General features: G+C 41.9%; 1 protein-coding gene across 1 annotated transcript in view; it reads right to left on the bottom strand.

Moving 5' to 3' along the window:
* LOC125460655 (ELKS/Rab6-interacting/CAST family member 1-like) overlaps nucleotides 1-25119 on the bottom strand; it is a 730867-nt gene that overhangs the window by 669458 nt on the left and 36290 nt on the right. The window contains exons 4-5 of the mRNA XM_059652379.1: nucleotides 15477-15551; nucleotides 6427-6582 (exon numbers count right to left, since the gene is read on the bottom strand). Coding sequence (XP_059508362.1) covers nucleotides 6427-6582; nucleotides 15477-15551 — 231 coding nt within the window. The remainder of the gene's footprint in view (nucleotides 1-6426; nucleotides 6583-15476; nucleotides 15552-25119) is intronic.

Raw genomic sequence — 25119 nt, 5'->3', positions numbered from 1 at the left:
GGTGGATATTACATGTGCAATGTGAAGTTACTCTTAGATTTGGTGGCTTTCAATCATGCATTAGCAGATCCCTATCAAAGAAATGGTGAACTCTTACAAAATGCTTCTCGGATCATATTGGAAGCGTGACTTTTTTTTCACAATGACATTTACAACTGCCACTTCTTTATCCAATTTGCCATCCATCTTTTTGAACTCTCTCAAAATCAGACTGAAGCTGTCAGTTTACTTGAATGTGCTAAAAATTGCTGAATGCAAACTATTGTAATAAGGATAAGGATCCTGGGATTGTATTCATTGGAGTTTAGAAGATTGAGGGGAGATCTAATAGAAACTTACAAGATAATGTATGGCTTAGAAAGGGTGGATGCTGGGAACTTGTTTCAGTTAGGCAGGGAGACTAGGACCCGTGGGCACAGCCTTAGAATTAGAGGGGGTAAATTTAAACCGGAAATAAGGAACATTTCTTCAGCCAGAGAGTGGTAGGCCTGTGGAATTCATTGCCACGGGGTGCAGTGCAGGCTTGGACATTAAATGCCTTCAAGGCAGAGATCAATAAATTCTTGATCTCACAAGGAATCAAGGGCTACGGGGAGAGTGCAGGGAAGTAGAGGTGAAATGCCCATCAACCATGATTTAAATGGCGGAATGGACTTGACGGGCCGAATAGCCTTACTTCCACTCCTATGTCTTATGGTCTTATAATGAAACAAGGTAGAGCAAAAAAGTAATGATTCTTCCAGATCCTTTCTCAGCTCATTTAATAACCCAGCTTTTTCTCCAACTGTCTGTATTGAAACAATCTCCATAACCATAACAATCCAAGCTGAAATCATAACTTGACAAAGTGGCAAATGTGGCAGCTGCTGTCATTAAGTAGTCTAGCTATTTCTGTTTTAAGTAAATTTCTACATATGTAACAAAAAACCATAGTAAGTGCTCCAGTTTTGTCTAATACTTGCCTCATAACCATGTTCTACTGTGGGCATAACTTCTTGCAGAATTAGCCACACCAAAAATGTACAGGCACCACTCAACAATAATTGTGAAAGGAGGCTAGCTGGGAGACTGTGATTCTTCCCATTTTTCAGCATGACTGTCACCTTACTTACTGCCTTACGAAATTATGTTTGTTTGGATGACAAAAATTAAACAGAAATCAAAATAGATACATTAAATAAAATAGAAAATGAGGCAAGGACTAGCTGATCGTGTACAAGTGTTTTGGTGAAAAATCAAATGAAAATGATCAATGATCGAACAGTGAACGGTCAATGAGCCAAATGGTCTAAATTCTGCTCCTATAATTCAACAGTCTGACAGAGAAACATTATAATGCTAATTTCCTCTCTCCACAGCTGATCCCTAACATACTAATTCTTAGCTTTTTTTTCCACCTGTTTTCACAAATAAACATTGACAGCTGTTTCAAAATCTCAAAATTTCAAAGACCTAAGCTTTTCCAGTTTTCATGAGACTCTATGTCTTTTTCATTTCTTCAATGAAAATAGCTTAAAGGTGTCCTCCTCACTCAAGGTAAGATCAGTATGAAACTGCATCACTTTCACTTTACCAATTCTTCAGTGCTTAAATGTAGACCAATATTATTCCAGCAGATTTTACACTGTAGAAGGAAGAAGTGGTTACTATACTGTTGCAAGCTAATGAATGATTACACTTTTATTCTATGTGTGATTCTTGATGCTATTGCAGAAGCTCTGTATACAATCAATTAATCAGAGCAAAAAAGTCTTTTGTTAGCCACAAGATACATCTACTATTTTGAAAATTGCTTTGGAAATGTGAATGCTACAACTATCCACGTAAGTGTTTGTGTATTCATTATATGCTAGTCAGTCAGTATTTTTCTAGTGTGCTTTTCTGTAATTGCACTGCAATTGTAAATTTGTAGCTTCTACGGTAATTCCTCACTTAACTTTGTGTTGCTTAAAAATGCAACTTTAAGTGAAATGGCATGAAATGAAAATTATTTTCCCACAAGAAAAAGGAGTTCAGATCGATAGCAAGCCTCTGACTCTCAATCTTCAGCAGATCTGCCTTCTGCCACACCATCTGATCCCTATCTATTCTCTTCCTGAGCCCCAGTTCCTTATTACCCGGATATCATTTGAAGTAAGGTGCTGAGTTAATGGGTGTGAGAGATAAGAAGAAAAATGATCTGGGAATCTCCCAAGCCACAAGAACAAAGCTCTTGACAGTGCTGTTCCACTGTACTGCAAACAGCAATTATGACATAAAAATGAAAGCCATGACATTAATCAGAGAAGCAGAGCCTAAAGAATAAATAGCTTTAAGTCAAAACAACGCATTGCAGGGAGATTTAAAAGAGGACTTAGTGCACATGGTCATCTATTCAATCAGACTAACAAATGGGACTACATTGTCTGTGGAGTTATGAATAATTCCAAAAATTGCTTGTAACTGTTACTTCAGATGCAGTATAATATAGACAAACATATGAGGTTATCCACTTTAGAAACAAAACCATAACCCTAACCCTAACCTAACCCTATCGCAAGAATACAGATTATTAGCTGAATGGCCATGAATGGAGGAAAGGGAATGTGCAGCAAGGCCTGGGTGCCGTCATACACCATCACTAAAGCTAAGCATACAGTAAAGGCAGCATACAATATGCTGGCCTTCATAGCAAAAAAAAAATCGAGTATGGGTACAACAAATGTCTCGTGGCAATTATGCAATGTCTTAGTGGGAACATAAATAAAGAGTAAGAACCACAGATACTAGAAATCAGAAACAGATATTGCTGGAGAAACTCAGCAGGTCTGGCAGCATCTGTGGGAGAAAACGGAGTTACCATTTCAAATCCAGTGATCCTTCTTCAGAACTAACTGCAGTTAAGAAAAGATTGATATATGTGCTGAAGATGGGGTGGGGTGTGGGAAGAATAAATGATAGATGGACATGGAAGCCAGGGAGGGAAACATCAGCTGGTCAGACAAATGAATGGGTATTGGTCATCTTAATTTCTCTGCACCATCCTCTCACCATTTGAACCTACCTCCCTCTGAACTGACTGCAGTCCATGCTCTCAGATCCAACCCTGAATTTGTAAGCTAACCTGCCGAAAGAGGGCAGTGCTGTTGATGTCTGGCACACTGATCCCCACATTGCAGAGGCTAAGCACCAGCTCTCAAACACCTCCTCTTATCTCCCCTGACACCACAATGGAACACTAGGCCTACACAACAGTCACTAATCTCATTGCAGCAGGTGATCTCCCCCTTAAACTGCCTCCAAGCTCATAGTACCCCAACCTTGAACAACCTACTTCTTCCTCCGTCCCAAAATCCATAAACAAACTGCTCAAGCAGAGCCATTGTTTCTGCCTGACTCCTGCATCAAAAAAAAACTGGCTATTGAACTGAATGAGCAGCCATGATCATAATGAATGGTGCAGCAAGCTCAAAAGGGCTGAATGGTCTACCCCGCTCCTACTTTCTGTTTCCTTGCTGAAGTGACTAAGTGCTAGCTAGCAACCCTGCCTTTAATCATGCAGGAAACAAATGTATATAATCTTTTGTAACCAGCCATAAGAAATGTATCTAGAGTGAGAGTAAAGACTGGTGAAAACAGTTATATTCTTAAAAGGACATTCCTTCCAATTCACCATAATTAACTTCCTAGAATGATTTCTTTAACTAAAAAACTATTTCCAACAGACTTCACTGAAAAGGAGTGGGAATAAGCAATCCAACTCACCATCCAAAAAACCTTGCGTGATCAAGAATAATTACAGGAAATAGAACACATAAAAGTGGTCTCGTGGATGCTGAAATTCTGTTAAAAGATGTCCAGCATATAACATGCAATGTACAGAAAAATTTCAAGATAATATAGATAGATATAGGATCCAAAGAAAAACTGAATCACAACTGGAAATATGAATATACCAGGATTTTGGCAAATCACACTCAAAGAATGTAAACACCGAACATGTGTTGCATCAACTGAAAACACAGTTACAAAGAAAAGGGCCATATACTTCTGGCAAAGTCTGGAGGCAGTTCCATCTAATAGTTGAGGCTATTTATTCACAACTTAATTGACATAAATAGTTCAAAATGACCTCTATTTGAAAGGGAGGTGATTGCTCTTGCTTCAGAGGGTCTTTGAACAAAACAAAAAGACCATATTAGAAGCATATTTTCAATTACTTCCAAACATTCAAATGTTTCTTTACCTAGCACAGAAAGCATAGCCTTAACAGAATTTCTATTGGCATCTTTCTGATATATTTGGACTGTTACTAATGACAAGCTATATCTCAGCAGTATTTCAAATGAACTGCAGCACTGTTATTCATACTTATTTGAAACAATGGGAGGAAGGAATGGTGACATCTTAACTTTACATTATGAGAAACTTGTAAGGGTAGATCAACACACAGACCCACAATGCTAGGGTTACCCAGCCAAAGACAGGGTCTGGCAAAACTCACGTTAATGGAGAAAGATTCTGGATGAAAAAATTAACATTCAAGGTACAGGGAAAAGGGAGTAAGCTGGAGTCGCCAGATTTGTTACAACATAAATACTGGCAAGTCATTACAAATCACTAGTTATGAAACATCTCTTCAGATTAAACACCTTAGAATAATTTTTTTAAGAATGACTATGCATAATCTACAGCTCTTTCTTCAGGCACTTTAATACATATTTGAATTATAAACGATAGAGGGGTGGGTAAAAAGAATGTTTGCATGGATGATGTCCACGATATTGAGAATTCTTGGCTCTAGCAAATCACGTTGCAGAAGATTCATGCATATAATCAAAACCGAGCTGTTCACAAGTTAACAATTTGTTAGGCAGAATCATACAAAATTGTGCTGTGTGTGTGTCCTGCAACAATCAAATTCTCAGTATGTACTCCTGATATGAGAACAACGACAGGGTAATGCAAAGATGTGTGTGTAATCTACCCAACTAGCTTCAATATTTGTGCATTTTTATTTATTCCAAATTTAATAATGTTCATCAAAACTAAATTAACAAATTTACAAATTAAACATTACTCAAAAAAGTGCATAACCAGATTATCTCAGTCTTCGCAAGAAACTAACTCCATTTAAACAGTACCTTCACAATCTCAGGACATTTTAAAGTACATTGCTGCCTATTATATGCTTCTGAAGTGTAGGCAGTTTACAGAGACCAGGAATCTTGACATTATTAAGGTCTCACAAACACGAATAAGATACACAGCTAGAAATGTGACTAAGAGCCAGTGGTTGAGGAATAAATGTTAGCCAAGGTACCAAAAACTCCTCTACTTTCCTTAAATAATTCTTTGTAATCTTCTACATTCCCTAAAGGATAGATGGATTGTGGTTTAACACTTCATCTGAAGCATGACAGTGCTAATGCAATACTGTAGTGTCACTCAGGATTATGCACTCAATACTCTGGATTTTGAGTTGGGTATAAGGGTACAACCTGTGAGTCTCACTGACAGCGTACCCACTCGAAAAAGGGAGGGAGAGAAAATTGCCATCAGAATCAGCCACCTTTTGACCTTTCTTTGAAAGAATATCCACAATCTTGAGCACAATCTCTAGTTACTGGAATATCTAACTGAAGAATCTCAATCCCCATTCAAGTAATGTCAACAGTTACTCAGAAGCCAACGTTTATAACATTGTTGCTTTTGGGTACGTACCACTTGTTTACAATCTGACATTTAGCTCACCTCTCGTGATTCTTATTGAATACTTAAATTTAAAAATCAAAAGTAATTACTGGAAGCGTGTTCTTGTTTGCAAGATGCACATCTTACCAGTGAATGCCACTGTGAAAGAATTACTAAGAATTAGCAATTGCATTGTGTATACTGCAAGATATAAATTTTCAACACAATGGGGAAAAAAAATTAGTAAACATGAAACCGTTTACATCATATGCCAAGTCATAAATCCAATTAAAACACCTCAAAGAGGAATTGTAAATGAGGCAGTTACTATGATACTATTATTTCAGAAGGTCGACTCCAAAACCTGAGAGGTCTATTTCACACATTCAATCTTGTCTCCAGGCTACAGGTGAAGCGGTTTGGAGATCTCAAAGGAGAAGAGTAAAAAAAATTTACTTTTTAAGGACAGCATACTTTTATAAAGACAGCTCTCCCTGGTATGAATATAAGAATTTTGCAGACATAACCTGAAATAATTGACAAAAGTAACAAAAAATTGGAAACTTAATATTTGAAGGTACCAATGTTCTAACAGCCAGAGAAGGCTTATACTGAAAAGGAAGGATGAGTTAGTTTTTTATAAAAAATATATAGAATCTCAATGGTAACATCTCTTACAAATAGAAGTAAACACTTTACATAAGCCACAATGACACAAAGTACAGCTGTGCAATATGTAACACTGTTATATACCTTATTCTTCATAAACTTGGAATGGCTCCTGTAAACTTCCATCTGTTTCAACTCTTCCTCTCTCTCCTCAATGCTCAGAGCTCCATTTGACTTAAGCATCTGTATTTCATCCTCAAGGTCTCGAATGTTCCGCTCCAGTGATGTGATTTTACTATCCTACAGAGAACACAAAACAGCTGAAAGCAGTTCTTTAATGCACAACTTTTGTTTTATGCCTACATAAAATTCATAACTATCTGATATGGCAACCAACATGCAGCTTCAGTCATCCAAAGTATGAAAAGAGTAGTCTTTGGCTTTTAAATTTTACATTACCATTTAAATATTTTACTATCTAGTCATGGAGTGTGCAAGTCCAATATGATACCATTTGAGAAATCTAGAATCGCATGTTCAAAAACCACATTGCAAATCTAAACTTGAAACCAATAAATATAATAACTTCTGGCCTACCACCAGAAGTGATCAAGAAAGTGTTAGATTGCTAACAACCAAATTAGTTCCCACTGATTTCTAAGGAAAAGTTATAAACTGCTTTTATTTACTTGCAGCAATAGTCCAACTTTACACAGTTAACTAAATGTTTTCCAAGAAACTAGGAATGTGGAATAGAATCACTTGGATACCAAAGATTATACCGAACAAGTCACATCACAGTTTCAATACAGCAAACAGATTCATAAAAGTGCATCAATTCACATGCTTCTGTCAAAACCCAAGTATACGTTAAGGATAAGAATGTAATGTCACAGCTGAACTTTCGAATGCAACAAAATGACAAGAATGAACATTCAATGTAATGCTCCTACCCAAATTCAAGAAACAACTTAAACTCAATGTCACAAATTTACATCACACATGCAAACTTCTATTGCAATGCATTCTAAACCTACACCACTAACATGGTTAATTCAGCCCACACAAACAAAACCCAATCGTATCTGGCAAAAATAAATGGTCATCCTGACAGAAGTCTTTTGCCTGATGAAAGCTATACAATATCAATTCATTAGTGTGAGCGAGTTTTGAGAAGATTTGTAGCTCAGGTTGAGGTTCTGGATGTGAGTTTGCTCGCTGAGCTGGAAGGTTCGTTTTCAGACGTTTCGTCACCATATTAGGTAACATCATCAGTGTGAGGCACAATGAACTACTATTACGAGTTACTTTGACAGTTTGCAAAACTTAACATTATTTACAAAGTTAAGGCTAATCACTTTGTCACTTCAAGCAAACACACTGGAAAGACAGTTCCAACACCTTCCTTCTCCCTCGCATGTGATTATACATTCAAACAGCTCCTTGTAGACAACTGTGCTCTTCCAACTATAATGGTATCTTTGATTAGTGTAAAGAAGAACTTGGTGATATACTTCATATATGCAGTAACATTGTACTAAAGGAATATGAGCTTATTTTTAGACATTGAAATATTAATGCGTAGGTCTGCAATGTAAATTACATCAAGTCTTTGAACTTGCCAAATAAAAACCAAATGGAGTCAATTTTCTGAGTCTGTTACAGAAATGAGATACCTCTCCCATTAACTATGCATCATGGAAAATTGTAACTTTTGATCTAACATGAATGGTGAACAGTTTAGTCGCATTTGAGGTGAAGGGTGCAGGAGGCAGGTCTCATGAATGAAAAGATTTCAGAGCACAGAACAGGGGCCTGAAGGCAAAGGTAACATTACAGCACCATTACAGCACAGAAGAAAGTCCTTTGGACAGCTGTGTCTACACTACCATTCCAAAGAGGGATTCACACAGTGATTTTCCACCCTCTCCCCAAATTCATTGTCCTCAAACATTTTACAGTGTTTAGAAAACATAAAAAAAAAATCTATGGCACCAAAGGTGGCTATTCTGCCCATTATGTCTGCCAAGAAAGGAATCAACTTCCTAATCCCATTTTCCAGTACCTGGTCCATATCACTGGATTAACATGGGTTGGGATAAGGCAGATGGAACCTAGGTAGCAACTTTACTGACTGAGGGGGGGGTGGTGGGTGGATAGCGCAGCGGATGAGACGAGAATGAGTGCAGGGGTGACAAAAATGAGTGACAGACAGAAAGGACGAGGACAAGAGAAAGAGAGGGGGGTGAACAGAGGATCTGAACTAGAGACAGACAGACAGAAGTGAGAGTTGAGACTGACGGAGAGAGGAGACAGAGATTCACACTCCAAAAAAACACAGAATGAAGGGGACATATAACAAGAGGAGAAAGGAAAGGAAGGCAGAGGATGATAATGTGAGAGATAGAGATTAAGAATGAGAGAGACACAGAGAATGAGAACGAGAACGAGAACGAGAGAGAGACATGGACAAAACAAGAATGAGAAAGGCACAGCATGAGAACAAGAGACACAGAATGAGTCTGACAGAGACAAACAGACAGTGGGACAGAAAGAGACAGGCAGAGAAAGAGGGGGACATGGAGTTAGAGAGACTGAGACAGGGAGACAGAGAACAAGAGAAAGAGAGTCAAGGACAGACAGACAGACAGGCAGCCAGGCAAAGAGAGCGCGAAAGACAGACACACAGGAAGAGTGAGAGACAGATTCAGATGGATTCAGAGAGAGAGAGAGAGAGAGAGATATGACAAAATGACAGACAATCGAAAGAGATCAGGACTTAAAAAGAATGAGAACAAGTCAAAAGAGAGCATGACAGAGAACAAGGAAGAACGAGTTGTTGCTGATTTCGTTAAAATCTTGCATGTGTTGATATTCAGCATAATAGTGGATCTTTCAGAGTCCATCTCTTTTCATGTCATAACCTTACATTCCAGATTTATCTTTGGGCATCAGCTTTGAACTATTGGAATGCTGCCTTCATCAGCATCATTTTCACAAAACCAGTCCTGGTGACAATAATGCTCAAATTCTATAACTGAGACTTAGGAATGTGGCACTGATAACTATTCAATTCCACTATCCTGGAAATATATGCTGCACTTAGAAATCCTCTTTTCAAACAGACTACTTTAAAGGTTGAGACATTGGTGTTCTAGGTTTTGAGCCCTGTGGCATTTTGGTGCTAGGTCAATGCTCATCACCAAATGATGTGTCTAACAGCTAGAAGTCCCCCACGTGAGTCAAGTGATATAGACATAACGTTTTGATTTTGATCCAAATAAGGGCTCAATTTAGGAGATGTCATTTTGGTGTATGGGAGAGGTATGTGTGGTGTGACGATTTCTTGTGTAATGCCATCAGGAGTTTCTTGCTCCTAGTTTGAACACATGTGACAGAAACAATGGGGTTGGGGTCAGATAAAGAGCAGATCAAAAAGTCCTGAGTGACAAAATAGGTGAAGGAAGACTGTGAAGGAGGGCAGAGACTTGCAAGCAGCAAGGTTATCCTGGTCACTAGGTTGACACATCTCCAAAATCTGATCATTAACCATCAAGATCATGTGGACTTTGTGACCTATGCTGTCATGTTAAACAAATTCACATATAGGCTGTAACAGGCCTATTTGGCAAGTCCTGTGCAATAGAGAATTGACATCAGGGATAAGGCTGTGAACTAGGTAGTTCCTAGATTAGTTTAGATTCTCTACAGTGTGGAAATAGGCCCTTTGGCCCAACAAGTCCACACCGACCCTTGAAGCATCCCACCCAGACCCATCCCCCTATAACCCACACACCCCTGAGCACTACAGGCAATTTAGCATGGCCAATCCACCTAGCCTGCACATCTTTGGACTGTGGGAGGAAACTGGAGCACCCGGAGGAAACCCATGCAGACACGGGGAGAAGGTGCAAACTCCACACAGACAATTGCCCGAGGCTAGAATTGAACCCGGGTACCTGATGCTATGAGGCTGCAGTGCTAACCATTGAGCCGCTGTGCCACGCCGCTAGTCAAGAGTCACAGGCAACACTAATATGGGGAATAAGATGTCTTTGAGCAGTATCTTCTATGTGTACACTCTTCTGGATTCCATCTGCTAACTCCAAACGGGACATGGTCTAGAAAAAAAAACCCTAAAATACACTGTAGATAATAAAATGTGAGGCTGGATGAACACAGCAGGCCAAGCAGCATCTCAGGAGCACAAAAGCTGACGTTTCGGGCCTAGACCCTTCATCAGAGAGGGGGATGGGGGGAGGGAACTGGAATAAATAGGGAGAGAGGGGGAGGCGGACCGAAGATGGAGAGTAAAGAAGATAGGTGGAGAAGGTGTGGGTGGGGAGGTAGGGAGGGGATAGGTCAGTCCAGGGAAGACGGACAGGTCAAGGAGGTGGGATGAGGTTAGTAGGTAGCTGGGGGTGCGGCTTGGGGTGGGAGGAAGGGATGGGTGAGAGGAAGAACCGGTTAGGGAGGCAGAGACAGGTTGGACTGGTTTTGGGATGCAGTGGGTGGGGGGGAAAGAGCTGGGCTGGTTGTGTGGTGCAGTGGGGGGAGGGGATGAACTGGGCTGGTTTAGGGATGCAGTGGGGGAAGGGGAGATTTTGAAACTGGTGAAGTCCTCATTGATACCATATGGCTGCAGGGTTCCCAGGCGGAATATGAGTTGCTGTTCCTGCAACCTTCGGGTGGCATCATTGTGGCAGTGCAGGAGGCCCATGATGGACATGTCATCAAGAGAATGGGAGGGGGAGTGGAAATGGTTTGCGACTGGGAGGTGCAGTTGTTTGTTGCGAACTGAGCGGAGGTGTTCTGCAAAGCGGTCCCCAAGCCTCCGCTTGGTTTCCCCAATGTAGAGAAAGCCGCACCGGGTACAGTGGATGCAGTATACCACATTGGCAGATGTGCAGGTGAACCTCTGCTTAATGTGGAATGTCATCTTGGGGCCTGGGATGGGGGTGAGGGAGGAGGTGTGGGGACAAGTGTAGCATTTCCTGCGGTTGCAGGGGAAGGTGCCGGGTGTGGTGGGGTTGGAGGGCAGTGTGGAGCGAACAAGGGAGTCACGGAGAGAGTGGTCTCTCCGGAAAGCAGACAGGGGTGGGGATGGAAAAATGTCTTGGGTGGTGGGGTCGGATTGTAAATGGCGGAAGTGTCGGAGGATAATGCGTTGTATCCGGAGGTTGGTAGGGTGGTGTGTGAGAACGAGGGGGATCCTCTTGGGGCGGTTGTGGCGGGGGCGGGGTGTGAGGGATGTGTCGCGGGAAATGCGGGAGACACGGTCAAGGGCGTTCTCAATCACCGTGGGGGGGAAGTTGCGGTCCTTAAAGAACTTGGACATCTGGGATGTGCGGGAGTGGAATGTCTTATCGTGGGAGCAGATGCGGCGGAGGCGGAGGAATTGGGAATAGGGGATGGAATTTTTGCAGGAGGGTGGGTGGGAGGAGGTGTATTCTAGGTAGCTGTGGGAGTCGGTGGGCTTGAAATGGACATCAGTTACAAGCTGGTTGCCTGAGATGGAGACTGAGAGGTCCAGGAAGGTGAGGGATGTGCTGGAGATGGCCCAGGTGAACTGAAGGTTGGGGTGGAAGGTGTTGGTGAAGTGGATGAACTGTTCGAGCTCCTCTGGGGAGCAAGAGGCGGCGCCGATACAGTCATCAATGTACCGGAGGAAGAGGTGGGGTTTGGGGCCTGTGTAGGTGCGGAAGATGGACTGTTCCACGTAACCTACAAAGAGGCAGGCATAGCTGGGGCCCATGCGGGTGCCCATGGCCACCCCCTTAGTCTGTAGGAAGTGGGAGGAGTCAAAAGAGAAGTTGGAGGGAGCGGAGGGAGCGGAGGGCTGCCCGTTCTGCGGGGGAGAGGTTGGAGTGGGTGAGAGGGGTGGAGAGGTTGAGGCGGTTAATGTCTCGACGGCAGTTGGAGATGAAGAGGTCGAGGGAGGGTAGGAGGCCTGGGGGTGGTGTCCAGGAGGAGGACTTGTGTTGGCAGAACGGGCAGCCCTCCGCTCCCTCCGCTCCAACCCCAACCTCACCATCAAACCCGCAGACAAGGGTGGCGCAGTGGTAGTATGGCGCACTGACCTCTACATCGCCGAGGCCAGACGCCAACTCTCCGACACCACCTCCTACCGCCTCCTCGATCATGACCCCACACCCGAGCACCAAACCATCATCTCCAACACCATTCATGACCTCATCACCTCAGGGGACCTCCCACCCACAGCCTCCAACCTCATTGTTCCCCAACCCCGCACGGCCCGTTTCTATCTCCTTCCCAAAATCCACAAACCTGCCTGCCCTGGTCGACCCATCGTCTCAGCCTGCTCCTGCCCCACCGAACTCATCTCCACCTATCTGGACTCCATTTTCTCCCCTTTGGTCCAGGAACTCCCCACCTATGTCCGTGACACCACCCACGCCCTCCACCTCCTCCAGGACTTCCAATTCCCTGGCCCCCAACACCTCATATTCACCATGGACGTCCAGTCCCTGTACACCTGCATTCCGCATGGAGATGGCCTCAAGGCCCTCCGCTTCTTCCTGTCCCGCAGGCCCGACCAGGCCCCCTCCACCGACACTCTCATCCGCCTAGCGGAACTCGTCCTCACACTCAACAACTTCTCTTTTGACTCCTCCCACTTCCTACAGACTAAGGGGGTGGCCATGGGCACCCGCATGGGCCCCAGCTATGCCTGCCTCTTTGTAGGTTACGTGGAACAGTCCATCTTCCGCACCTACACAGGCCCCAAACCCCACCTCTTCCTCCGGTACATTGATGACTGTATCGGCGCCGCCTCTTGCTCCCCAGAGGAGCTCGAACAGTTCATCCACTTCACCAACACCTTCCACCCCAACCTTCAGTTCACCTGGGCCATCTCCAGCACATCCCTCACCTTCCTGGACCTCTCAGTCTCCATCTCAGGCAACCAGCTTGTAACTGATGTCCATTTCAAGCCCACCGACTCCCACAGCTACCTAGAATACACCTCCTCCCACCCACCCTCCTGCAAAAACTCCATCCCCTATTCCCAATTCCTCCGCCTCCGCCGCATCTGCTCCCACGATAAGACATTCCACTCCCGCACATCCCAGATGTCCAAGTTCTTTAAGGACCGCAACTTCCCCCCACGGTGATTGAGAACGCCCTTGACCGCGTCTCCCGCATTTCCCGCGACACATCCCTCACACCCCGCCCCCGCCACAACCGCCCCAAGAGGATCCCCCTCGTTCTCACACACCACCCTACCAACCTCCGGATACAACGCATTATCCTCCGACACTTCCGCCATTTACAATCCGACCCCACCACCCAAGACATTTTTCCATCCCCACCCCTGTCTGCTTTCCGGAGAGACCACTCTCTCCGTGACTCCCTTGTTCGCTCCACACTGCCCTCCAACCCCACCACACCCGGCACCTTCCCCTGCAACCGCAGGAAATGCTACACTTGTCCCCACACCTCCTCCCTCACCCCCATCCCAGGCCCCAAGATGACATTCCACATTAAGCAGAGGTTCACCTGCACATCTGCCAATGTGGTATACTGCATCCACTGTACCCGGTGCGGCTTTCTCTACATTGGGGAAACCAAGCGGAGGCTTGGGGACCGCTTTGCAGAACACCTCCGCTCAGTTCGCAACAAACAACTGCACCTCCCAGTCGCAAACCATTTCCACTCCCCCTCCCATTCTCTTGATGACATGTCCATCATGGGCCTCCTGCACTGCCACAATGATGCCACCCGAAGGTTGCAGGAACAGCAACTCATATTCCGCCTGGGAACCCTGCAGCCATATGGTATCAATGTGGACTTCACCAGTTTCAAAATCTCCCCTTCCCCCACTGCATCCCTAAACCAGCCCAGTTCATCCCCTCCCCCCACTGCACCACACAACCAGCCCAGCTCTTCACCCCCACCCACTGCATCCCAAAACCAGTCCAACCTGTCTCTGCCTCCCTAACCGGTTCTTCCTCTCACCCATCCCTTCCTCCCACCCCAAGCCGCACCCCCAGCTACCTACTAACCTCATCCCACCTCCTTGACCTGTCCGTCTTCCCTGGACTGACCTATCCCCTCCCTACCTCCCCACCCACACCTTCTCCACCTATCTTCTTTACTCTCCATCTTCGGTCCGCCTCCCCCTCTCTCCCTATTTATTCCAGTTCCCTCCCCCCATCCCCCTCTCTGATGAAGGGTCTAGGCCCGAAACGTCAGCTTTTGTGCTCCTGAGATGCTGCTTGGCCTGCTGTGTTCATCCAGCCTCACATTTTATTATCTTGGAATCTCCAGCATCTGCAGTTCCCATTATCCCTAAAATACACTGTCCCACTTACTAAGAGCCACATTCTGCAGGATCACCTTCACTATCGTCAAAGTAAAAAAAAAGGTACATCCTTCAACTTAGAATGCTGGAACACCAGGAAATAATCTGAAGATCAACCATGCAAAATTAAGATCTACAATTGTATCACATGAACCATTCAGATGCCAAAGTGATACTGATATTCTCAGTGAGTCCCAGCGAGTCCCAGCTTCCTAGGGCAGTTAAAAGAAAACACCTTCTCCTGGAAAGGAAAAGGAAAAGACTAACAGCAACTCTGGTAACCAGCATTTTAGTTCTGTCTTGTGGAAAAGGATTTCGAATACATTGCCAGAACTGCCCAGTTGCATAAATAAATAATGTTGTGCACAGACAACAGATGTAAGCTATTCAGCCCTTCAAGCTTGAATTGATGCTAACAGACTAAGGTGGAAGGTAAATAATTAACACTACTTTCTTCAATAATGGTTCCATTCGATCATGACTATAACTTTGTTCTCAATGGTCACAGTCCAAAACCTCAACACAAAGAATATTACAAGCCCAAAATTCAAAATGGTCAGCACACAAAAGATCTGAAATCAAGTAGTTTTTCATATGATTTTGATTATCAACTAAGCTTTTGTTCCGAGTAGATTTCACACAAGAAGAAAATGTAACACTAGGAGTAAATGTCAAAAAATATTTAGGGATGTGAGAAAAGGCAAATATTAATATACAAGTTCAGAGATGTTATGTCAAAGATTATCAAACACCTTTAAAATTCATCAAACTGAAATCAACATTCCCCCTGCATATTTAGATAATCCACTGAACCACTACAGACACATTAATTTGACAATAAAAATAAACAAAAGTAAAGATCTTTATTTACCTTCATTTCAATAACAGTTTGCAGTGCTTTTGTCTTAGCTGATTCTGGAGCTACTTCAATTCTCCGCTGAATATCCTAAAGAATTGAAGGAGGAAATAAGTGTTACAACCGAGGTTTAAGCCAGTTTGATGTTTTGATCTGCCTCTTTAACTCAGGGCAAAACGCTGCCGGTTATGTAACCAGTGCTAAAGTCTGGTTGACTTAGATTAAAAGGAAGGTTGAGATAGGGTTACAAGGTATTCACACTCAAAATTGTAAAAGGTAGCTATACTGTCACTATGAAAATGAAATAAGGTCTTCACACTTGTAAACAATTGCAAAGGTAGTTATGATGCTGTTGGAAATTCTGAGATATTCCTAGACCCAGGGAAGTGTTAAGAATGCCAGGTTGCAACAACTAAATATCTCAGACAGGTGGGTTATTTTATCAGGCTCCAGGACAGGAAAATAAGCTACAGGTAGTAAGAAGCTCAGGTCCACTGCACAGGAATGACAGTGCATACCCAAATTCCTGAGTAGTAAAAACAAGCTTCTACTAGGAGAATAAACTCTAGAGGGGAGAAAGACTAGAGAGAGAGTTCTGAGATTAGAGTTCTTAGGCTGAGAAAGGGAAAAAAAAACAGAATTAAACCTGAAGCTGAAAAAATTTTGAACTGACTCAAAGAATTGAATGGCAAATTAAAGGACAATGTAAAGTATATCTTTGTAGTCAGTTTTGTTAATTAAAAGCTGAAATAATTGCAGATGCTGGAAATCAGAAACAAAATTAGAGATTGCTGGAAAAGCTCAGCAGGTCTGGTAGTGTCTGTGGAGAGAAATCAGAGTTAATGCTTCCGGCCAAATGACCATTCTTCAGAACTCCATTAACACTGATTTCTCTCCACAGATGCTGTCAGACCTGCTGAGTTTTATCAATTGTTCTGAAAGTAAAAAGAGAAAGGTTTTGGAGGTCAAAGTACAAGTTGCCTATAGAGGTAGCATTTAGTCATTCAACTTTTTAGTTTTTTGATGTAGTAAACATCTTAAAACATGAAACTTTGCTGCATCATTCTTTCAGCCTAACTTTACAAAGCAAGTTGAATTTCCAGTTAGCAGTCTTGCAAAGATAACATCAGAAAGCTAAATTGGAATGAACTTGTATCCCTTCATGTTTGTGTTTTGTTTCTATACTAAACTTTCAGTATATGCTCAATTTTGGCATATGCCTACTTAATTTGTATTGCATCAGTATCAGAAGGTTAAATGTGTGCACATGGTATTGCTTTTCAAAAACACTGCAGTGTTCAAAGAGTGTAACTCTCTGAAATGTTAGGTATAGTCAATTACATTGATAGGCACTATTTTGTGCCTTGGTAATTAATACCCACCGTTACTTTTGCCATGGAAGTAGCTGCTGTCCCTATTTTAAAACACGGAGAAGTTTACTTTTCACATATATAATTTTTGGTCCCCTAATCTCAGAATATTGCCAAACAGAGACTCCTGCAAATTTCAAATTCTTTACAAATCAGCATAACGTACTTAGTTTGGGTACCCAGAAATAATCAATGGTGAACTGCTGTCAAGGCCAAATTATAGTCATACAGCATGAAAACAGGACCTTTGGTCCAACACATCTAAGCCAACCAACAAAAACTAAATTACACTAAGCCCATTTTCTTGCACTTAGTCCCTAGCCCACTACACCCTGGCATTTTAAAGTACTCATCCAGATGCTTAAGAATTGTGAGAGTACCTGCCTCCATTACCCTCTCAAGCAGCATGTTCCATATTTCTGCCAGCCTCTGCATGATAAAAATTCCCTCTCAGATCACCTCAAAACCACTTCCTCCTCCTGTTAAAACATGCCCTCTAATCTTAGATAGGTCTGCAACAGGGAAGAGATTCTCACAATCTACTGTCTTTATCTCTCATAATTTTGTATGCCTCCTCTGCTTAACAGAAAACAAACCCAACCCATCCAGTCTCTCCTCATTCCTGACACTTATCATCCCAGACAACATTCTGATGAATCTCTTCAGATACTGTCCATTGCAATCACATCCTTTAGATAGTGTGGCTGCCAAAACTACACAGTTTTCCATCTGTGGTCGAGCCAAAGTTGTAACAAAAGTCCCTTGCTCCTTAGATTACAACCTGGCTAATGAAGGCAAACAATCCATATGCCAGATCAGCTGAGATTACTCTGAAGGACTCTCCTCATCGTCTGCCTTCGCCTGTGGTGCGGTGCCTCTCACATTAAACCGCCAGTCATCTCTCTCTAGGAGACAGCAATCCTATGGTTTAGTCAGTGACTTTACAGGAAAATACTGACAGATTTGAAATTACGTGGGAGAAAAATGTATTCTTTGTTAGAAAACATGTTAGTCTGTGAGAATCTCATGAGCAGCTCGTCTTCAAAAGATTTAGTAACTTTCCAAAATTACATATCATAGTTTAAAAACATGACTATAAGTAGAAATGGAACATTTTAACACAGAAAAATTATGTTATAGAAACAGGGCCTTTAGTCCGACTCATCCATGTCAATAAGGTTCCCTGATCTGAACCATTCCTGTTTGCCTGGCTTTAGCCCACATTCTTCTAAACCCTTCCTATCTATGTACTTGTCTAGATGTCTTTTAAATGTTGTAAATGAACCTGCCTCTACCACTTCCTTGGACAGCTCAATGTCAATTTGATGATAGCTATGTACACTATATAGTTCTACATAACAAATTGCAAATGCCTACACTGAAAAAGATAAACACATCAATAAAATACTTTCTTTTCGCAAACTAAGAATAAAGCATCCATAAAGGTTTATCACTTTTCTCTTTCCCCAGTCTTGCATTCCCATTTAAAGCTTGAAGGAAGACATTAGATAGAGACATCTCAAAAAAAGCTCCACATTTTGTGGACAAGGTATACCTAAACAATTTTGCATGTTCTGTTCATTCTTGCAACTGTACTGGGACTGCTCAGTTAGAGGTAATGCTAATTCTGGGGCACAAGCCTTCAATACTATTGCCAGAAGCTTATCAGAGCCCAAACCTTTATAATATCAAGTGCCATTGGGTCTAGTGTATTGATGTAGCTGAAGGCTGGCATCTGTGATGCTTGGGATGTCAGGAGAAGGCCGAGGTGTTTTGTCTTTGACACTTCCACTGGAAGATACTTCCAAATGTTTCAGCTTGTCTTTTGCACTCTTTTGCTGGGCTCCCTGTCATTGAGTATGTGGATATTTAGGGACTCTCTTCTTTCAGTTTCTTGTCTAAGTGTCCATTATCATTCAGAGAGGTGAGAAGTCCAGATGAAATGTTAAGCAAATTAACACTGAAGTGAAAAATGGATTTCTGGACATGCAAGTTCGGAGAAGTAAGGCATTCACCCCTGGGCCCTGCTCCACCATTCAATAAAATCAGGCTGAACTGTGGTGCAGTGAATTCCACGTTCCCACCTGCTCGGATAACCTCTGATTGCCTTGCCTAACAGGAATCTATTACCTCTGCCTTAAAAATATCCAATTACCATCATGCACACTGCATTCAAAGACAAAGAAGTCACAAAACCCTCAAAAAAAGTTTTCACCTTTGTCCTCATGCACCCTAGTTCTGCACCACTTATCCACAAGAGGAAGTATCCTAAGTCCACCTTGTCGACTCCATTCATGATTTTACATACTTCAAAAAGGCCACCGGTCACTGTTCTAAACTCCATGGAAGCAAACCCAGCCAATCTAACCTAATTCATAACACCCCCAGCTCATTCCAGGTCTCAGACATGGTAGTAAATCTTGAACAAAAACAGAAGCTGCTGGAAGCTCAGCAAGTCTGGCAGCATCTGTAAAGAGTCCAGTGTTTCGGGTCTGGTGACCCTTCCTCAGAGCTCTTCTTTCTTTGTTTCTGATTTACAGCATCCGCAGTTCTTTTGGTTTTCATGGTAGTAAACCTAATCTGAATCAACTCCAACATATTTACATCCTTCTTTAAATAAAGAAACAAACTGCACACAGGATTTGAGTTGTGGTCTCACCGACAGTCTGCACAAATGAAAGCATAACATCGTTCCTTTTATGTTCAATTCCTCTCACAATAAAAGGACAGCATTCCATAAGCCTTCAGAATTGCTTGTTGTATCTGAATATAAACGTGATGATGCACACTATAGAACACATAAAACAAAGGACAAAGAACAATGGAGCACAGGAACAGGCCCTTCGGCCCACCAAGGCTGTGAAGACACATGATGCCTTTCTAAACTAAATATCTTTTTGTCTCTATGCAGTCTATATTCTTCTATTCTCTGCCAATCCATTTCTGTCAAGTTGCCACTTAAACATTGCTATTGTATCTGCTTCCACTTCTTCCTCTGGCAGCACATTTCAGGCACTTACCACCCTGTGTAAAAAAAAAAGGTCATTCTGCACTTCAAAATTTTGCATTCATTCTCTATTTATGTAGCTCTGTTTAATTATTCTACCAGCCAAAGGCAACAATTTCATATTTCCCCACATTTTACTCCACATGCCAGATTTTTGCCCACACAACCTTTCATCCATGTGAAACTTATGTCCTCTTGAAACATACTTTCTGACCAATCTCTACGCCATTCTCATCTAATGGAAATTGCAAAAAGGCAAGGCCCCAGCAGGACTCCACACATCACATCTTGCCTATTCAGAAAAAAGATCCATTTACATACACTATTTCTGTCAGCCAACCTTTTATGAATCCTCATGTTACCCTCACATCATAAGCTCTGATTGGCACTGTGACATTTTATGTCTCATCATGCTAATACAGACAGCATATTCCTCATTCAAAAAATTACAAAAAATTGATTAAACACGATTTCCATAAAACCCTGTTGACCTTTCCCAATGACTGTGTTTTTCTAAATGACCAACTATAACCTTCTTAAATGATTGATTCCAACACCTTTCCAATGATAAACATCAAGCTAACTGGCCTAGAGTTTCAGGTCTGCTGCCCCTACTTAAGAAATCACTATTTTCTACACTGATGGAACCTTTCCACAATCTACCAAATATTGTAAAATTAACAATGCATCAACTACCTCATTAGATGGTGAGAGCGCCAACAAGGGGAAAGAAGATACTTGACCTCATCCTCGTTCGTTTACAAATAGTAGACATAACTTTCCATGCCAGCAGTGGTAGGAGAGACCACTGCATCGACCGACTATGGTCAAAGTCCATCTTCACAGCCCACTTAAATCAGGCAGACTTTGAACTAATTGACAACTGTGTGTGATTAGTGACATAACCCAACATGCAAGGGCATCACAGCAGCAGAGTTCAAAACATCCTGTGCTTTATCCTTTTGTCATCAAGAATAATTGTCCCACCACAGCCCAAAGATGTGCAGGTTAGGTGGATTGGCTTTGCCAAATTGTCCATAGTGTCTAGGGTGGGAAACGCATAGATAGGGAAGGGGGTGGGTCTGGGTGAAATGCTCTTTGGAGAGTTGGTGTGGACTCTATTGGCAAAATAGCCTGCTTTCCCACTGTAGGGATTCTGTGAAATCTATTCCATGAAAAATTCATTGGCCAATGTGTCAGTGCCAATCCTGGTAGAGAAATCAGTTATTTTTCTTGAAGACTGAGTGAAAGAGAGAGAGATATTATGTGCACATGCGCACACAGGCACTTTGGGAATATTTACAGGGACAAGCATTTATACTGTGATATAATTGACAGTGTAACGTAAGAAATTAATGCACCTCTTTTGATGAGGCTTTGTGTTGAGAATGAACCGATGATTGTGTTCAGAAACCTGGTTGAGAGAATGATTAAAAACTAAGAGCAGGAGCAGGCAATTCAACCCCTCAAGCTTCTTCCATTATTTGATACGATTGTGGCTGATTTCATCTTTGCCTCAATTCCTTTCCTACCTGCTCCCCATTATCCTTCAAACCATTACTGATGAAAAACCTGTCTATCTCCTCCTTAAATTTACTCCATGTCCCAGCATCCAACCCCATCTGAGGTAATGAATTCACAGATTCACAATTCTTTCAGAGAAGTAGCAGCTTTTCCTCATCTCGATTTTACATCTACAACCATTTATCCGAGAACTACAGCCTTTATAGAAAGAAATTATTCTTATCAATTTCTAAGAGGAGAAAATATAAGTTATCAGAAGTTCTCGGCCCTTCACCGTTGTCATGCAGCAATATTACAAGTTACATAGCATACCTTAGGCTTTTGCAAAGGTCAAGTAGAGTTCTCGCCTGCACTTCAAGTTTAAATGAAGGTACAAGGCTCTCACAATTCAACTATTCAATGTAGTCATGATGTAGTAGTAGTGTCCCTGTCTCTAAGTCAGCAGGCCACTATTCAATAAAAACCAAAAAAACTGTGGATGCTGTAAATCGGGAACAAAAACAAAAGAAGCTGGTAAAGCTCAGCAGGTCTGGCAGCACCTGTGAAGAAAAAAATAGAGCTAACGTTCCAGGTCCGGTAACCCTTCCTCAGAACTGTTCCCCAGTTCTGAGGGTGGGTTACTGGACCCGAAATGTTAACTGTTTTATTCCTTCACAGATGCTGCCAAACCTGCTGAGGTTTTCCAGCACCTTTGTTTTTGAGGCCAATATTGAAATTTCAGTTGCTCCAGTGAAGTGTAATTGCATCTTTGAATAGTTTATTAGAAAATATCTAGTGTTGTTTAGCCTCGGAGACATCTACTAAACATCCTAGCAAGGTCACGTCTGCTAAAATATGTGAACTGTTAACTTTTTGAATTGGAGAAGAGCCTTAGTTTGATTAAATAGCCATTATGAAGATGTTGTGCAGAGTCGTGATTGAAGTTGGGAACTGAATATTGACGCAGTAATCATACAGGACGTGAATTTTCAAGACCCAAGTTTACACTCAGCCCGGAGGAGCAGTTCATGGAATCACAATAGTTTTGCATACCGGTATCCTAACAAACCTTACTTTTTCAGTTCTCCAAATAATCTGTGAATGCTGAACATCAAAATCAAAATCAGAAAGAAACAGAAATTGCTGGAAAATCTCAGCAGATCTGGCAGCATCTGCGGAGACAAAGCAGAGTTAACATTTCAGGTCCAGAGACCATCCTTTAGAACAAATCCAGGCATTCCCGGTACTAGTTAGGGTTCACTTTTTTTCACACAAGGTTAGTCAATGTTGGAACACTCCCCAACAACAGCTGCTCAAGAGCCCATCAGCTCCCAAATCCTCTGTACTGTCACTTCACAAGTTTCTTTTTAGAAAGCACAGAGGAGCAATTTAGGAGGACTGCTCTCACATAGGTCCTTGTCTGGCGTTCTCTCTGAGATGAGTAAAGGTTCAAAAGTTGTCTGCTCTTTACTAATAGACCAGGGAGGATACTTCTACACAGACTTAAGTCAGGTCTTTTCCAGGGCTTGAGTAAAGGCATGTAATACCACAACTAATTTTTTATAGTGAATTTTTTTTACATTTGTTCAAGGGATGTGGGAGTCACTGGCTAGCCCACCATTTATTGTTCATCCATAATTTCCCCTCAAGAAAATGTCCTTGAGTTGGTACACCACAGGGAATCTGTAGAATTTCCACAACATCAGGCTGGGGCACAGATGCATAGTGATTGTAAGTTTGCACTTCTGTTGCTAGCCTAAGTACTGAAATTAAATATTACTGTTTACTTAGTGAGTTTCTGGTGTGTGTTAGGTATGGTTTTCTCAAGCAGTATTTGGAGGAGCCAACTACAGGACATATCATGTTAGATCTAATATTATGTAATGAAAAAGAGCTAATGAACAACCTTGTTGCAAAAGAATCTTTTACATTGAGTGACCACAGTATGACAGACTTTACATTATGTTTGAGAGTGAGGTCATTCATTTTGAAGCAAGAGTGTTAAAGGGATAAGGAAAATTATGAAGGAATGAGGTACAAATTGGCTTAGGTGGATTGGGAAAATACGTTATAGGTATATCTGGACAATGAACAGTCTTTCAAAGAAGATGGCTGAAAGTAACTATACATTCCTTCAAAATGAAAAAAAAACTCAAAAGGATTAGTCAACTGTAGCTAACGAAGCAGGTCCAAAACTGTAGAAGGTTAAAAGAAAAGGCCTACAAAGTAGCTAGAAATAGCAATTCAGAGGATTGGGAGCTTTATGGGATGCAACAAAGGAGAATTAAGAAACTGGTAAGGAAAGGGAGAAGAGAATACAAAGTAATATAGCAAAATGTGAAAAAAAATTGTAACTGTCTTTACATGCAGATGAATGAGACGTGTTTGCTAAAACAAATGTGGGTCCAATACAGGCAGAATCAGGGGAATTTATAATGGGGAACAGAGAAATTGCCAAGAAGCCAAATGATTGCCTTGTGTCTATTTTCCTGGACGAAGATTTCAGAAACTTCCCAAACTAGAGATCCGAGTAGCTAGGGAGAATGAGGAGTTAAAAGAAATTAGCGTTTGTAAGAAAATTGTATTGCAGAAATTGGTGGGTCCAAGAAGTTTTTATATCTGCAGAACAATATGGTCTACATCCGACAGCATTGAAGGAGGTGGCTAGAAGGATAGTCAACAAGTTGATGATTATCTTCCAAAATTCTATACATTCAGGAATGATTCCCGCAGATTAGAAAGTATTTACTTACTTAGATGTAGCACACTTTGATTTTCAAAAAGCAGAAGAATAGTCTTTCTCAAGTTGGCAGAGCATGACTAGTGAGGTACCACAAGGATCAGTGCTAGGGAGCCCAATTATTTGCAATATATTGTTGGGGGCTAAAGGTATCATCTCCACATTTCCAGATGACACAAAGCAGAATCAGAATATCTGTTGACAGGAAGATGTAAAGACACTTTAGGAAGATTTAGAAAGGCTTTGTGAAAGGGCAAGAACATGGCAGATGGAATATACTGTGAAAAAATGTAAGAGTATTAATTTTAGTAGGAGAAAGAGATATGCAGAGTATTTCTGAAATGGCAAGACATTGGAAGGTGTAGATGTATACAGAGACCTAGGTGTCCTTGTTATTACGTCACTGAAGCTAACCTGCAAGTGCTGTGAATTATTAGGAAAGCCAATGAAATGTTTATTGTAAGAGGTTTGGTGTACAACTGTATAGCTTGGTTAGACAACAAAAGTAGTACCATGTGCAGTTTCGGAATCCTTATCCCTGGAAAAATATAATTGCCAGAGGGAGTACAACAAGGTTCACCAGACTTGTTTTGCCTAGTTTGGCAGACTGTCCAATCAAGAAAAATTGGACAAACTGCAACTGTTTCTCTAGAATTTCAAAGAATGAGAGATGATCTCATTGAAACTTCAAAAAAATGCTTAAAGAGACAGCAAGGTTGATGGAAGTAAGATGTTTCTGCCAGCTAGTGAGTCTAGAACCACAGGGCTCAATTTATTAAGAAGGTCCAAAATGAAGAGACACAACTTTACTAACAGCATTGTGAACCTTTGGAGTTCTCTACCACATACAATGAAAGCTGAGTCTTTGAGCATGTTTGCAGATTGATAGATTTCTGATTCCCAGTAACGTACAGGGTCGTAGGGATGGGGTGAGCAGAAGGCATTGAAATATTGATTAGCAATGATCATAGTGAATCTCAGCCCAGTTCAATGGGCTGAATGGCCTACTCCCATTCGTATATTGTTCAATGGTGCTGT

This window comes from Stegostoma tigrinum, chromosome 18 (assembly GCF_030684315.1).
Source record: "Stegostoma tigrinum isolate sSteTig4 chromosome 18, sSteTig4.hap1, whole genome shotgun sequence".
Classification (NCBI taxonomy): domain Eukaryota; kingdom Metazoa; phylum Chordata; class Chondrichthyes; order Orectolobiformes; family Stegostomatidae; genus Stegostoma; species Stegostoma tigrinum.
This window is presented reverse-complemented; position numbering and strand designations above follow the sequence as displayed.